Below are 17,001 nucleotides of genomic sequence, written 5' to 3'. Positions count from 1 at the left end.
TTATTTACATGTTCTTGCAACATAAAAACCCCCAACTTATATGAATCTATCCAAGGCAAAATATAAATTATGTCAAAAGCACAGGAAAATAAAGGACTTATCTGAGAACTCGTACTTCCGGGGGGGGGGGGGGGAAGTCCTGAAAGAATGAAACCAGGCCTTCCTCATATAAATTTCAGAAATATTATAATTTTCATTCCATGGCTGTCAATTTTAAATGAAGATTTATTTTTTTTTCCCCTAGGTCAAATCTAGTCTGTCTTGCCTTTCAGGAGAATTAATGTAAGCTGTATGTACATAGTTCAGAATGGGATAGCTTCTATACCTGTCAAAACAATCGTTCAAAACCCATGAAACTGAACCTCAATCCAGGCTTCACATGGAAATGGCAAAGAACAGTGATCTCTTAAGTACAGCTTCTTATACTTTGAAAAATGGTTTCTTTTATGGAGCACTATAAAATAGGTTTTAAAGAATCTGTATTTCATTTTTCAGCATGTAACGTGTCCCTAAAAGAAAGGAACTTTTCAAAGGGAATTTTCCCAAAGTATCTTTCCTAACACTTCATACTGCATTTTCTATTTTTTTGAGTGGTAGTATGTTTTCCAAAGAGATTCTAACGCCACTGTATATTCAGTTATTATTAAAAGATGGAAGTAAAGTGGTTTAACAAACATTTAAGATTGCTCAGCAAGTCACAGACTATCCATGAACATCCAGAACACCCCCCCCCTTTTGAGAAATGGCATGTGAATAGCCAACTAAAACTTTAAAATGCAGTATTCTTGGTAAGCTTTAATTCCACATATACCAACAGATCACAGTGCAAACCCAACGAAAACTTACTAAAGTCCATAGATAAGTAACATCTTCTTCCAAAAGTTTTTTTGCATTAGGTCCTTCCAGAGGATTTGGAAAAGGGACTTAGGTTTTGTTGTTCTTTTTTTGAAAACCCACCATATCACGTATAATAGCAACAGGAATAAATAGCTCCTTATATAAGAAATTAAGACCGTATTTCTTCCATCTCTTAATGGTCAAAAGAGCTTTTTCTTCAAAATGAAACTGCATGGAATATCACAGGTTGGCTTCTCTTTAAAAGCTTTTCATGTAAATTATTAACCTTGAATCCTACTCCAGGAAACGCAGACAGCAGCAGTTTGGCTACTTCTCTTGTTAAAAAAATAACAATATCATCACTAAAGTTTTGATTTGGGGGGGGGGGAGGAGAAACACTAAAGAGAAGTGCAAAATTTTAAAATTCAATCCTGAAAGCCCTGCCTACTGCCTTTGGTTTATTTTGGAGTGTCCTCAGTTGCATTAGCAAAGTTAACACAACTTGTAGGTGGGTAACAACTTACCTTTCATACAAGTCACCTTTAAAAATGTATTTCTATTTTTTTTAAACAAAGGTTGACTTTGGTTCTTAACAAAAGACGACACGCATTTTTTGTGAAATATGGTTTTAAGAGGGGGGGGAAAAGCAAATGTATCATACACCTAAAAATACCGTGCACAAAATCTACTATCCACAAACAGAAGATGCTGTTATTTTCCTACTAATCATCATCATAACCACCAACCAGATTGGGTAAACTTACTCATTTCTAATTATTTATAATATTATTGATTAATAAGTTATTGCTTTTATACTCGGAGATAAAAAAATGAGAGGCATTTTAACTAGGATAACAATTCAACCACTTTGAATCAAACTGAGATGGAATTGCTTGTTTAGTGAAAAAAGCCACAATCTCTTCAATGCGTTCTACTGATATGATGCTAGGCTAAAAATGTAAGACTTTTTCAGAATTCAAAAGATTGCTATTTTTAATGTAACTACATATCTGATAGGAATTACAAGTGTAAGCAGTATTAGAACCAAACAGATGAAGCCTTGTGAATGCATCTGACAAATGACTGATCTAACAAATGGCTTATATGAATTAGAGTAAGTTGAGTACTGGACTCTTGAAACTGGTTTTAAATTAAATTATATGCGGCTCAAGATAATGTATCACATTTCTATTTTAAGACATAAACCCATTTAAAGTGACCAGGTTTCTAAGCTAAGAAACATCATATACTAGCTTTAACATTTTAACATTTGCATGAACATCAAAAGTGCAAGCACCGAGAAAAACGAGCTATGACAGTGTGAAAACTCCCCCACTCACATTCTTCCAGAGAAACCCATGAAAATCAAAAGATATCATAATATTTACTTGGGCCAAGGACATAAAAGATGTTCTTGGCCAACCAGATGTAACAGTTGAACACTATAAACAAATGAAATTAAGAAGCACAGAGATCTGTATGACCTCCAGCACAGGACTTCAGGTAGTTAAAATAAAATACAAATCCCTGCATTTCATTCATTTCTGCCACTGATCTGTTGTGACCCTGAGCACGTCACGTTGCCTAGCCCCACTCCATCATATCTAAACATATCGTGAGACTTGTATAAAGGACATTTTCCCAACAAATGTTTAAACAGTGCCTTGCAGAACGGGGCTGTAATCTCAACTGGGACATATAAAACCAACTCTAGAATAAAACAACAGTATATTATGTATGATTTTATATAAATCAGGATTTAATGTATTTCACCTTTGTAAGAATGACACCAACAATATACGTTTAAAAATAATGAATTTGTTACTATGTATTTTTTAACTTATGCTAAAAGAAAACATTTTTAAAAAGAGATATGCAAACTGGGAGTTATCCAGGGGCTGCTTAGTCACAGAACAGGATTACTTTATCCTTCAGACATTTCAGCAAAAATGGAACAGTAGGTGCAGCCTCTCGTGATGTGGAGTTAAGTCCACATAATAATTTGCACCATTCTTGTTCACGAATTTTAGAGTGCCAATATGATGGACTCATTTATAGATCGTCAAAAATCTTGGTGAGACAACACTACCACTGTAAAAATAATTTTTCTTCTTAAAAAGTCATAACTTTAAATATTAGTTCATTATTGTGACGTATTATTACCAATTAGATTATATCAACTCACACGTAGTGTTCATAAATACCTACCACTTATATGTAGAAATAAGGTTGCCCAAAACAAATCTTGGGCAGGGCAGGGAAAAGGACATTTTTCTGTGGCTAATAAAAGCCACTATTCCTTCAGCTAGAGTACTACCGAATTAAATGGGCCTTTGGTATATTACTAACAAATTTAGAACCATTTAAAACATATTTTAAGAGATGAGTATTTGGATGGAATGTCACACATGTTTACAAAAAAAAAAAAAAAAAAAAATTGTGAAAACTGCCAAACACCTTGTTCTAAATACTGGCTTTGTTGAAAGAGTCCGATTTTCAAGCTGTCAGAGTTGTATTAAATTAAATGCTTGGACAAGAAAAACGTTTTACAAAAATTTATTGCAACCATCAAATACTTAAAGGCATTCTGCATTAAATACACTATTAACTTCTTAATAAATAAAACTACTGCAAACATATTAAACAGTACCATTTAAAAGATCAGAAGGACCAATAATAGATAATTACACAACATAAGATGAAAGCATACAGCACTGTATGTCATATTATGACCCACTTGGATATTGCATTTTGGCAAAGATGATTTCAAGACTATTAATATTCATGTCATGCACATCCAAAGGTATGCAAATAACAGAACATCTAAGCTAGAGACTTGCAAACATGAGAGTTCCCACACTACAAATACCCGGTAGGTACTACGTACCCTCTTTGGCCTGGAAGAAAATAGGCAACTTATCTGAATAGTAGGTAAACTATTTAGACACTTTGTGTTGAGTAAACAGAAGAACAAACTTTTAACTTCTTGAAATTTGTTCCATCTTTTTACATTTTATATATCTGATTTTGGTGCCAAGTACAACGCGTGATGAATGTAAAATTAGACTGCAGTTACCAGTTAACATGTCTGAAGGTTGACAAAACTGTTTATTGACAAAGTATCTCCCCATCTCATCAATATATATTCAAAATATTCCCTAAATAAAAATTTCAACAAAGATTCAGCTCAAAAACAAAGTACAGAAACTGATTTTTAAACCCCAAATTCATATTACTGATTTGTTTGTTATCAATTGGGTTAACTCATTTCCCAATACAGCTCTTAAACTAATGATTAAGATCTGTCGGTAACATTTGTATGGTAAACACTGAACTTTGACAAAAGTGTATTGGCTTAGTTATCAACCAGAAACACTTAAGAAACCAAAAAAAGAGAAAGGAAAAAAAAAAAATCAAAACAGGACTGAAACTGAAGCATCATTTAAAAAAAATCTTGTATTACCAACATTTAGATGTTCTGCTTATGATCCTGTGCTGTCAAGTCCCTAAAGAACATCTTTCTTTAAAAGTTGAATTATTTGATTAAATTTGATGACTGAAAATAGGCAAGAACTACATCAGCAGCAACATTTTGATGCCAAACTGAGGTCCGTAAAGGATAAAAACCAGTGTTTTTAAAATTTACTTCAGCCACAGATCAAAACATACAACTCTGTGAAACAAAGATACCATATTCTAAAACTAGTGAGGCTCAGAAGCAGAAAAAGACTCCAGCAGCAACTGTGCAAAGCTATGAAAGCTGGTCCCATACATGCTATATGGCCAAAAAAAAAAAAAAAAAATCAGTTTCTGAAATACTGTATAAAAATTTGTGGAACAACTCTTTAGTCTAACTACAATAACTTCCAAAAAGAAACTGTGGCTCATAATTGAGCAATACTTCATGTTGTGCATTCACTCATCAGGAAACAAAGCTTTTACATTTTCTAGCCAGGCTAATTTTGATAACTACAATGGTACTGGTAAAATATCACGTCTTAACTAACTGTATCTTACATCAATTCATTTTTATTGAACTTGAAACTGAAGCAATACATATAAGCCACAATTCTGAAAATATCTATGCAAAGACTTAAAATTTATATGTATAATTAGTCTCTTCGATACCAGTTGAGCCTATGCAGTTCTTGTAGAATCAGGGCCTTAACTATCACATTAGTCACTTCACGTATTCTTTAGTGGATTTAAACTTGGTTTAATTAACAGCTGAAAAATATCTAATACTGTTTACCTCCACACTGGTGTTTTCTCTTTATTGAGAAAAGGCGTTTCAATTAAAAAAGCAAATTATGTAACAGTAATAACCAAGTTCAATCTGAAAATATTTTAGCACTGCATATTGCACAGATGTAAGATTTTAACCTTCTATCCATATAACTAGCTGAAATTCACATTTATCAGAAGTAGGTTTTTACCTGCCTGAATGAAATACTTGTCACAAACCTCACACTTTCAATGGGAACATAAAACGCACGGTGCTGCAGTGCATTTATAACACACCCTATGCAAGGTGTGTTAGCTAACACTTCTAAATACTTTCTTTGCATTTCTGGATTTTGGCCTCTGTTTTCTGGCCCCTTGTTCAAACTTGCGGGAAGCCCGTGAGCGAGTCTTTACAAGGCAGGCAGTCGTGGTTTTTACAACCTGCTTGCTCTTCCGTTGCGCCGGTTTGCGCCCACGCCTAGGGTGTGTTATAATCTTTTTTAAGTCCTTACGGATGGTATCATACCTATTCTCAGGATCGTCATCATCATCATCTTCCTCCTCCTCCATTGGAACAGCCCTTGATTTAGTCTCTCCCTCATCTCCTGGGGGAGGAAGGGGAAACAAAAAAACCAGAAAACATGAACGCTTAATACATGTAAAATCAGCAAAAAAAACACAGCACATGAAATATTGTCTCCATCAAGAATCGCCAGATAAAAATATCTCGGTAATACCACCACTTTTCTACTAAAAGCCAGTTACCTATCTGGACACATAAAAATAAATATTTTATTAATAAAAGTCTCTAGTTTTTCAAGCAACTCTCTTATCCATGTTATGATTGCTACTACACACAACTTGCAATTCTTTCCTTATTACATACTGTAGAATTTGGTGGGTTTTGGGGTTTTTTTTTACACAAAAATATACAGAGACTGAACACTCCACTTAGGATTCAGAAATTAAGTTTCTTAAGAAGTTATTAGTTCCATTTAGAATAGCACAATATGATCCCCTACACTCTCCTGGCTGAACTGAGGCGAATTCAGATTATTTCTAACTCCCAGGCCTTTCCCCTTTTTTTTCTCTTGTTCTTCTGACTTACACATAAATAAGTCAAATCTGCTAGTTACTGAAGTTAAGCTTAGAAAAAGAGACCTCAAAATACTAATGAACTGAGATCCCTTCATTCATAATTTCTACTGTTTATTTTCTACCTGTGGGATGTAGACTAAAACTAAGCTGCGAGAGGCTTGCTCCAAGTTATTTTAACGTACACTTGTCCTGGAATTACCACTAGCCAGACGTCCGACAGGACTGTATGGCAGGTGATCACACAAAGTCCCTCTCTCTTGGGCTTTGATACATAGACGTAACCTGTTGGTTAAACCAGATTCTAAGACTCATTCAACGATCAAGCTGCATAGTTTCTTCAGCCACAGAAAAGACTCATTCATACACCTATTAAGCCAAAAGCAAACTGAAGAGAAAGGTCAAGTTTGCCTCCTCTTATAATAATATAAGAAAGGCAGATTCTCATTCAATCATACAATAACTAAGGCTGGAAGAGACCTCTGGACATAACCTACTCCAACTCCAACCTCAAAGCAGAGCTACCTCCAAAGCAAGGTCAGTTTTCTCAGGGCCTTGGCCAGTCAAGTTCTGAGTACTTCCAAGGACAGGGATTCCAAAATTGGACAGGGCAACCAGATCCAGGCTTTGACCATTCTCAATGTAAACAATTTTTTCCTAGCATCTAGTCAGTTTTCCTCACCAAAACCTGTATCCACGGCCTCTCATCCTTTCGGCACGCATCTGGCTCAGCCTCGTCTGTAACTACCCATTAGATGATTGGAAGACAGCAATTAAGACTCCCCATTTTTAGCATTCTCTCTCCAAGCTAAAACAACCCACTTCTCTCTCAGTCTAACTCTACTGTCAACCATCCCACATCACCATCTCATTTTTCCAATTCATACACTGTTAACCATCTCTCCTATCCAATAATTATCCAGCTTTCCACTTGTGACTTGCAAATAAAACAATCACTCCCACTGCCTCACACACCTTCTGACAGATTACAACCAACTTCTTCCTCCTGGGCCATTTCAATACCGAGTCTACGAATATACACTGCACATGAGCAATTTTCTTTTTAAAGTATTTTTATTTGCTGCTCCAGCAATGCTGAGAACTGTTGCGTATGGGTTACTGTCACTCAGTACCAAAGTGTTTTAACAGCCGTGGCAGCTACCACACACAAGATGCTAGTTCATCACTATGCAAATTGTTCATTATTTGCAATCTGCCCCAGCAGTGGCATCACTGGGGAAAACACTGTTTTGGCAGCCATCAAGGAAAAGTCCTGAAAGTCCCAGTATTACACGCACAGAGATGCAACTAAACTTACTTCATCAGAGGACCTTGAAAAACAAACATTACAAGGCTGTATAATATGCACAATGAGAAACTTATTTTGCATCTACAATGATGCAAAATACCATTAATCAAACTTTGCTTTCTTACAGGGCTCTAAATCCAAAGCAGCAACTGCGAAAAGCAACCTTTGCATCTGCAAAGATTAACAATTTCCAAAAACTAAACTGCAGGAAAACTTACGGAAGAAATGGGTCAGCATCAAGTTGATAGGAAAAAGAAGGAACATTATATTTAATTTAAAAGCTGTGTGTTTTGTTTGTTTGGGGGTGGTTTGTTTGTTTTTTTTAAGAAGCTACAAACAACAATTATCTCATTTTCTGTTTAGTGTCTGTCTAGAAGGGCTTTTTGGGAAAGCCAAAATGCAACTATGTCCCTTCTGCTATCTTCATAAACATATTGCTGTTTTAGTCACTCTTTGTTTAGTTGCAGCTTTGCAAACTACTGTAACTGTTGGCTCAGATACAGTAGTCATGTACAGAAAGTACTACGAAACATCATTAGAAGCAAACAAATAGCAAACAATTTACCTGTCATGGTAATTAAAGCACCAAATAGATATCATTTTTTCTAGTTGAAAATTTATTTATTAAAAACATGTGTGCTGTCCATGTAATGTGAAAACCACCCCTCCTTTTTAAGTTCTTTAAAGCCAAGTGTTTGAATTCAGCAGTTCTGAATCTCTAATTTCCTAAAGATATAAGACACTGATGATTTAGTTCTATCTTGGCAAGAAGAAGAATTACTACTATTAAGCCTGCTATGAAAACGGTAAGCGATGACAGATTTCTTTTAACTGACACCAGCTGCTCTAAAGCCACATGGGTCTCGTGAGGCACGAAGATCATCTACTTGGTTTTTAAGATGCATACTGCAATGCCACAAGCTTTCAGAGCCATCTCTACTAGTGCATAACCATAAGCTGACAAATTTGAGTCCACCAGATATCTACTGCTTAAAACCAGTTTCTGCTAAAGAGTACCTGGGCAGCCAAAGAGAGGAACAGGCTTTTGAAAGCTGTGCTGCAAGGAAATACTGCTGGAATTACAGGCTATAGCTTCTCAAGCCTCTCCATTTACGCTGACATCCTTTTTTCCACAAGCGACAAGCTGCACAAATTGAAATGGATGCTTCCAAATCAGTATCAAAAAAGGTAACTGGCTGCAAACGTTTAAATGTATAATTACCTACTTATGAGTATTTTCACTTCTAGATGATTAAATGTTACCCAAATCTTACAAATTTCCTCCTTTTATATATTAGCAATACGTGTTGACGAACATGTTTTGCACACCTGATGACTGACAAAATCCTGTATCAGCAGACAGCATCAAGTTTTCAGTCACTGGCATAATTTTCTGCTCATCACTGCTTCCATCACCTGTTGAATTCTGTTCATCATTTTCGTCCTTATCCGATGAGGAAGAGGAAGTGACAACCGCCTTCTTTTTTGACACTTTCTTTTTTAAGTTACTCTTCTTACTTTCTTTCATTGACCCTCTTTTAATCTTTTTCTTACTGTCTTCATAAGACTCCTCATCAGAAGAGGACGAGTCATTCTGTTCTTTCTTGGGAATTTTCTTTTTGTGACTTGTTTTTTTCTTTTCTTTAGTTTCAGTTCGTTTTTTACTCTGCACAGCATCTTCAGAAGAACTCTCCTCTTTTAGGGGAGATTTCTCAGCATCAGAAGATAAATCAATGTGCACTTTTTTAGATACTCTCTCTCTCAAATTCCTCCTCTTCTTTTCTTTAAATACTGGCTCATTTTTAGTTTTGTCATTTTCAGAAGAATTGCAACTTCCTTTCTCTGGAGATGACTTTTCAATATCAGAAGAGGAATCATCTTGCTCTTTCTTGTAACTTTTCTTTTTCAATTTTTCAGATTTCTTCGCTTTGCTTTCTGATCCTTTTTTATTCTTGAATCTGTCTTTTGAAGAATCAAAATTGTGCTCTTTCTTTGCAGATTTCTCAGTACTCTCTGAAGAAGAATCTTCCTGTGCCTTTTTCTTTTTCAAATCCTTGCTCTTCTTCACTTCAGTTAACTTTGCACCCTTAGGAGAACTCTCCTCTTTCTCCAGTAAAGACTTCTCAACATCAGAAGACTCATCCTGCTTTCCCTTTACAGTTTTTTCTTTCGAGTCTCTGTTTATCTTTTCCTTAGCAGCTGACCCCTTCCCCATTTTCTTATCTTTAGAAGAATGATTAATCTCCTTCTCTGGGGAAGACTTCTCAACATCGTCATCTTCAGACGATTTCTCTCTCTGTTTCTTCAAATTTATCTTTCTCTTACTGCTGACTTTTTTCCTCTGCTCTTCTTCAGAGGAATCATAACTATCGTCTTTTCGTGAGTATTTTTTCTTAGCTTTTTTTGCAGACTCAATTTTACTCAAAATTTTTATTTCTTTTTCTAACTCAGAATCATAGTTCGAAGAATCTGAATAGTTTTGTCGTTTCTTTTTAGCAGCAGCGGAATTTTTAGCCGATTTGCCTCTTTTAGCATCTAAATCTGAACCAGAACTGGAACTTTTCCTTTTTCGTTTTCCATTTTCATCCTTTACTGGTTGATTCTTTAGAAAATTTAGTGTCTTCTGATCATTTGTTGGTGCTTCACTATTGCTATCAATATCTGAAGAACTGTGACTCATCATCGCTACTTCTTTAAGGACAGCTGGCATCTCATCAGAATCCGAGCTATGATCTAATACATATGGCTTTTTTGATTTAGAAAGTTTATTAGGGCTAGGACCATCAACAGTACTGTCAGAAGAATTTCTTTTATCATTTTTCCTCCTTGGTTGTTTTGATGATTTTCTCTTACGTTTTTCATTACACGTGTCATTGCTATCTTCTTCCGAATTTGACGTCAAAGGACTGATGTCTGTTTGGCGCCTCAGAGGTGTGGTCTTCACGCGCGGCGATCTCCTGAGATCGGATTCCTCTACAAGTGAGACCGTTTCGTTCTCCGTGGAAGGTTCGCTGCCAGCATTATGATTTTGTTTTACGGAATCACAGTTTTCTGCTTTAGGTGTTACATCAACATCCTTACTCCCCTTTTCTAGACTGCTGTCTTGATCTTCAGCTTTAATTGTAGACTCTGAAAGGGAAACAGGAGTCAATTTTACAATCAATTCTTTCGTTCCTTTTGCCGACGATTTTAACTTAGAACCACCTTTGGTATCTTTCAAAGGAGCATTTGATTTTGTATTTGAATTTAGAGTCTCATGATCTGTTCCTGTGTTTCCACTGTCTTGCTCATCTGATGTAATCTGAATCTCCATAGCAGATTCTAGAGTCTCGAAAATATCTTCCGGGACAGATGAGGGAACAGACACTATATCCATGTCTAAAGCCTCTGTACTATTAGGTTCATACTGAGGTTCCTCATTTCTGCCAGACTTTTTATCTTCACCAGATGTACGCTTGTTATCTGTTTGTTCCATTGCTGGAACACTTTGATCCATGGGCTCACCTTCAGGCCGTTCTGATACAACTTTTTTCTGTGTCTTTACAGCGTCATCCTCTTTTAATGCCACATGTTCCTTTCCTTCATCTTTTTTCACCTCATTTTTTTCTGATCTAATATCAGGTTTTTTCTCTTTGGTAATTTTATCTTTGATTTTAACATTCAAAGCTTGAATCTCCAGGTTCAGACCTTCTTCTAGTGCCAGATGAGCTTTTTTCATGTCACTCAACACCGATTTGAAAGCTTTTAGCTGACAAAGCTGGACAGTTGGGCTTATTTCTACATTTTCTGCAGCGTTTTTCAAAAAGCTTACAAAGCTAGAATTCAGATTTGCTGTAGTTTCAACCAGCTTTTTTGTTTTCTTAAGCAAGTCTTTTGGCACCATTAGTGCTTTGTAAGAATACGTCAGTGAACCTGAATATGAATCATCTAGTTTTTTTTCTTCACCATTACAATTTGAGTTATTTCTCTTTGGAGAAAACTTGACCGTATGGTCATATATTTTACTTTTTTCGCTTTCAACTCTGATCTTTTTTTTGTTTTGTTGCAGTAACTGTTCCAAATTTTCAAAGACACTGTCACATGCAGTGACCAAGTCCAACAAAGGCTCTGGATGACAAACATAGCAGTGCCACTGGTTATTTTCATCCAGTATAGTCGATAGCTCCTTTCGACCCAGGTTGCGCAAAATGCACTTTTTACAAAAGGCGTTATGGCAAAAGTCACAGCAAATCAAATTTCCACCTTCAGCACACCACCTGAAATGAGACGTAAGAAATATAAGACTCTTATCTCCCATATCGACAATGTGCCAAATTTGAGAAGTTTATGTATTTCTCACTATCTGATAATGAATTTGCATTTTAAAAATTCAGGTGATAAACAGCTATCCATTAATTGAAAACATTATTAAAAGCACGACTGAAAAGCACTCAATTGAGAATTGGAAAGTCAGAAAATTAAAGTATTAGATGAACAGTTCACAAAGCTGAAATGGTCAGTAGTATCCAAACACAATTTCAGCACTGATTTTAAATAAGAGAAAAAACTGATTTAATTTTATTTTCCATGTTTCTTCTGCGAATTTGGGGGTGGGTGGGAAGTGATTTCTTTTATTTTTCACCAAAATGAATTTGCTTAAGTCTTTCTAGCCTTAACTGGTATATTACTACTTCAGGGAAATATGAAAAAAAAAGAAAAAAAAAAAGAAAAAAAAAAAGAAGGATGTTTTTTGATCTATGTCTAGGTGAAGACCTGGAAGTGGCTGACAAGTAAACCCAGAGGCATCACAGACCGCACAATTTTGACTGGATTGCACATTTAGCTCTTTGACATAAGGACAGAGAAGTACTTCAGTATTTCAAAAGTGGGAGATGCCACAGAAAAGTAAGTTTCTGTGGCTCACAAGGTTTAGAATGTCAGATTCTATTCCCCACCTTTAAAGTCTTTGTAAGGTGGCATGCTATTTAGTTAAAAATGTAATGTCTTACAAATGTTTGCTATTGGATTTCTTTATAAAATGTTTTCCTGTTAATTACTAAAATAACAATCAAATATTTACAAAACCCCTGGGGCTGAGAATTTCTTGGTGAGAAACTGTTGATTAAACTCTTAAGTACCAGTCTTTATCTGTCAATAATTTCATTGCTGCAAGAAAAACAAACCACAACAACAAAAGACGACAGAAGAGATGTGGGTGTTGTTTCAGCTTTTGTACACTTACCTACACTGTTCATCCATTCCATCTGAATCACGGCTAATGTCATCGCTCATGTAATACTTGTAGCAAGTCTGTAAAGAAAGAGATAGGACAAGGAATTTTTTATTAAATCTCAACTGGACTTCAGTAATTCATATGATTTCGGCATGTATTAGAAGCAAGCCATTAGAAGAAGCAGCTACAAGGTCTTCAGCATTCTAATCCTTTTACATTTGTGTTAATCTAAAAAACACCTTCCACAGATACAACAGGTCCTAAACCATGACTTCTTATTTAGATGGCTCAAGGTTTATTTGAAAATTAAGTAAGACTTTTGTTTGATGGCTGCATATTTGCATATTTTAGAACATCAACTGAATGTTTGTCTTCAAATCTCTAAGTTTTTTCATAGGTAAATCAACACAGCATCTTCCCTGACACAATTAATCCTACATAAATTACAATTTTCAGATGTATGCTCCTTATGTTAGCAATCGATTCCATAAGGCTTTAAATAAAAAGGTCTTCAGTATTTACCCTGACGTTAACATCCAAGGCTTCAATTTCCAGGTGCAAACTAAGCATTTTCATTGAAAAAATTGGTAATAGTAAGAAAAAATACACACAACTCAGCTAGCAGTAGCAGTGGCTTCAGTTGCTGAATTCTTTAAACCAAATTTTGAAGGTGTGGGGTTTTTTTTCCAGTTGCTACTAAAGAAAGTTCTCCCAGACTTGAAGCTCTACTTTGAATAGGGATTAATAGAAGCCATTAGTTAAATTCTGTCCTTTTACCAAGTGAATCAGTGAATTCAGAATCCAGAAGTGGCTTCAGCATCTGAATTTAAAGTGATGACACCCCTTTATCTGGAACAGAGTTATACACCTGTTCAACCAAACTAAACAAACAAAAAAAAAAACCCCAGTAAAAGCTGATGTTTAGACATTTGATGGAACATTTATAGTCAAAGGAAAACAGCTTCTCAAGTCTGGGACTGTTTACCTAAGCAGGACAAAAATAAGGAAAGAGCTAAGCACAGAAAGTAATGGCAGACATGGAGTATGCAGATCAGTGACTTCCATTCCTCTCTTTCACATTAACATAAGGCCATGTTCAATTAAGTAAAGAAACAGAGAATTTATGGGAAACAACATGTGATATAATTATCTAGCAGAGCTCACAGTCAAGAGCTGCTATCGAACCCAACACCCTCAACAAGTTTAAAAAATGAACCAGATAACTTGCATGCATCTCAAGAACATGAACAGCTACGTGGTAAACATTTTCAAGTCCAGGAACAAGAGTTAGGACTCCAATGAAGATTGAAAACAGTTGTCTCATAAGCTGTTTTATTTTCTAAAAGCATGTTTTATAAAAGAAACAAGCCAGAATGAATAGAAGAAATTAGCCAGAACATTAGACTAGATGGACATGCCTGAAATACTGTGTCAGCTGAATATGTAACATTAATTGGGAATAGAGGGAGAAGCAGAAGGAGGGAAGAGAAGGGGAATACTAAACATGCATTGTAACACAGATCTGTATCCCTCTATCTTTAGAGATATCTTTATAAATACAGAATCTCGACAACTATAGAGAGATGCAAGAGAGATACCTCTATATCTCTTTGAAAATTAAGAGGTCTCCAAAACAGGAGGTAGGGATGTTTCCTTCCTCCTGTTCCCCACCTCTTCCCATTGCAGACAGCTTAGGGCCTAACTGAAGCCACCATGAAACCATGTAGCTGAAGACCCAGATGCTGGTTTTGGGTTATGGACTCGACCATCATTACAGAGGCTGCCATAAATTCAAACAGTCCAGGAGCTGTACACAAGTGAAACTGAGATGGCTCTGAAGCTACTTTTACGCTTCTTATTCCAATGTTGTTTTACATACAATGCTTTACCAAGAGATCCAGAATTGAATCTGCTCTTATAATACATTATGGGTAGGCAGAAATTTCAGATCATTTAACATAAAAAAATTCCCTACAATTATAGCCTTAAAACTGTAACAATAAATTACAAAGAAACCACAATTAGTTTAACTGGGGTATAAGAAAATGGGAATATAAATTTGTAAGCTGTATTTGGCTTTTTGGTTTTTGCTTTTAGTTTCCTTAATTGTTAACGGTTAATGACTGAAAAGTTTATTGGCCAATAAACAAGAACTACTCCCATGAAAATCCCACCCAAATCAACTAATATGACATTTCAAACAAAAACAAACAGTACAAACTGTAGAACTGTTTACCACATACCTTACAAATAAGAACTTTCAGTGTAGGATGTCTATAGATTGAATCCTTTTGAAAATGGTTCACCTGTTGCCCACAAGCTGTACAGCTTACAATTCCATGTAGTCCTTCCTCTATAGAGAGGATTATAAACCACACATTAATTGTTTTCATTTTTTTTTTTTAAGATATCTGTATATACCTATTTCATTTTCTTACAATATTTTGGCCTGTTATGTTTTTTCATATGCCTTTATTACTTTACCACCCAGCATTAGAGAAATCTTTCTGTAACCACTCGCCATTTAAGGACCAAAAGAATTTTCCTCAAATTTCTATGTTCCACTTGGGGCCGAGATACAATCTTTTTTCCCTTGGAGACATTTAATTTGGATTGACTGGTCACCTCATGAGAACACACCTAAATAAGAGTCATCACTAAAACTCTTTCAAAGTAGCCCTGGTATTCTGTACAACCTTCCTCATTTAATCTTTGTTCATAAAATACCATTTGAATTCAGGTTTGTATTATGGTATTTCTTTCACATACAGTTTTAGTTTCTCAAAGAAAAATAAGGGAAACTGTTACAGAAGATGCATGAAATCCTTATAATAGCGCCTAAAAAAAAAAAAAAAATCTTTTTTCACTTTTTGCTCCCTTCTTGATGGTGGGTTTGTTTTGGGTTTTTTCAAAACTACAATTTTGCTATAATACCTATGTTCTCACCATCTTGCTGATTGATCCCACAAGTTTGTGTACCACTCTGCTGCTTATCTACACTCAGTCAAGAAGCCGCTTCTTTAATGTCGATCCCCCAATTCACTTTGAAAGGGGGTGAACTCTGAGTTGGAAGGCTCACTACATGCCAGGCTGTTAAACCGACTGATTAACACTATGAGACTGTTTTGTGTTCAACAGTAGTGATGCTTTCAAGAAAAAGGAAAACCATTTGTGAAAGCTCATACACTCAGTTCATCCACTTTCAAAAACTTAATTTGGTATCAAGCAGATAGAGGTCTGATATGGGATCACCTAATTGTGACTTCTCCTTTGCTGTCACGTTCAGTAAGTAGTACAAGGAAATTAACTCAAATGGTTAACTTCATGGTTACAGTCTGAGTACAGATTATATATATATATTAATAATTTTTTAAATAATTACTACCACAGAATTAGAACCAAGCACCAACATCACAATGTTAATGAACCGAATGAACACTCTCAAGACACGATACAAGCTACCAGCAATTTGCTATTGAAGCACAATCTCAAATAGCTTACAGGCTGGTAAGAACAAGTAATACACCTCTACAATTCAGTGCAAATAGCAGGTCTGAAATTCTGAATACAAGATTTGTTTTCAACTTCAACGCATGCACGATTGCATGTACTGTGCAGCTCGTGGACGTGCAAAGCACCTCTTATGACCTCAAAAACATCTCAAACACCTGCTGGTAAACCTCGAATAAATGCATCCATCATATTGTACTACTTGGAAGAGAACGCCACCACGCAGCCCAGAAGCCAAGCCAGGCTTTGTCAAACATCACAGTCCTTAAATGGGTGTAAGAATCACAGAGGGTAACAGCCAATCGAGGGAGAACAAGCTATTCACTGCCAAGTCCCAAGCCACTTCCCCCTTCTCTTTAAGGGGAAGCACTACTGCCTCCTTCCTAAAACCTGCGAGTTGGCACCAGAAAAAAAAGAGGATAATTTATGAGGCAAACCTTTGTAAACCATGTTACTACTACAAACGATGATGATCCAAAGAAATTATACAACTATTAATTCATTAATACTGAGAAAACACTTACTTAAAAAAGATTCCTAACTATGAGTTTATTAGCAAAAATACAACCATAACTATTCTGCAGACACAAAATTTGAAAATAAGGACTGACACAATGCCTCCTAGTCATGGATAAGAGCATTTGGATGCTAGAAAGGCAAGAGTTCTATTACTACTACTATTTCTAACATAAATAGGACATATAACGCCTAATAAAAATGCAAAGATGCGCTCCGCAAAGAACATGACAGACTGGCATTTTTTTTAATGTTATTGTTATTACTTATTTACTTGCACTGTGCAGAGAATTCAGGA

At 35.8% G+C, this 17,001-nt stretch overlaps 1 protein-coding gene across 11 annotated transcripts in view; it reads right to left on the bottom strand.

Annotated features, from left to right (window-relative positions):
* ATRX (ATRX chromatin remodeler) overlaps positions 1-17,001 on the bottom strand; it is an 84,200-nt gene that overhangs the window by 44,971 nt on the left and 22,228 nt on the right. For 8 of the 11 annotated variants that reach the window (XM_054839980.1, XM_054839991.1, XM_054839981.1 and 5 more), the window contains 4 exons: positions 14,921-15,030; positions 12,687-12,754; positions 8,795-11,721; positions 5,588-5,666 (listed from right to left, as the gene is read on the bottom strand). In XM_054839980.1, the coding sequence (XP_054695955.1) occupies positions 5,588-5,666; positions 8,795-11,721; positions 12,687-12,754; positions 14,921-15,030 (3,184 nt within the window). The remainder of the gene's footprint in view (positions 1-5,587; positions 5,667-8,794; positions 11,722-12,686; positions 12,755-14,920; positions 15,031-17,001) is intronic. The other 3 variants (XM_054839988.1, XM_054839989.1, XM_054839990.1) reach the window with 2 other exon arrangements.

The sequence above is a fragment of the Grus americana genome, chromosome 12, assembly GCF_028858705.1.
Source record: "Grus americana isolate bGruAme1 chromosome 12, bGruAme1.mat, whole genome shotgun sequence".
Classification (NCBI taxonomy): Eukaryota; Metazoa; Chordata; class Aves; order Gruiformes; family Gruidae; genus Grus; species Grus americana.
The sequence above is the reverse complement of the archived record's forward strand: the minus strand, read 5'-3'. Positions and strand labels throughout refer to the sequence as shown.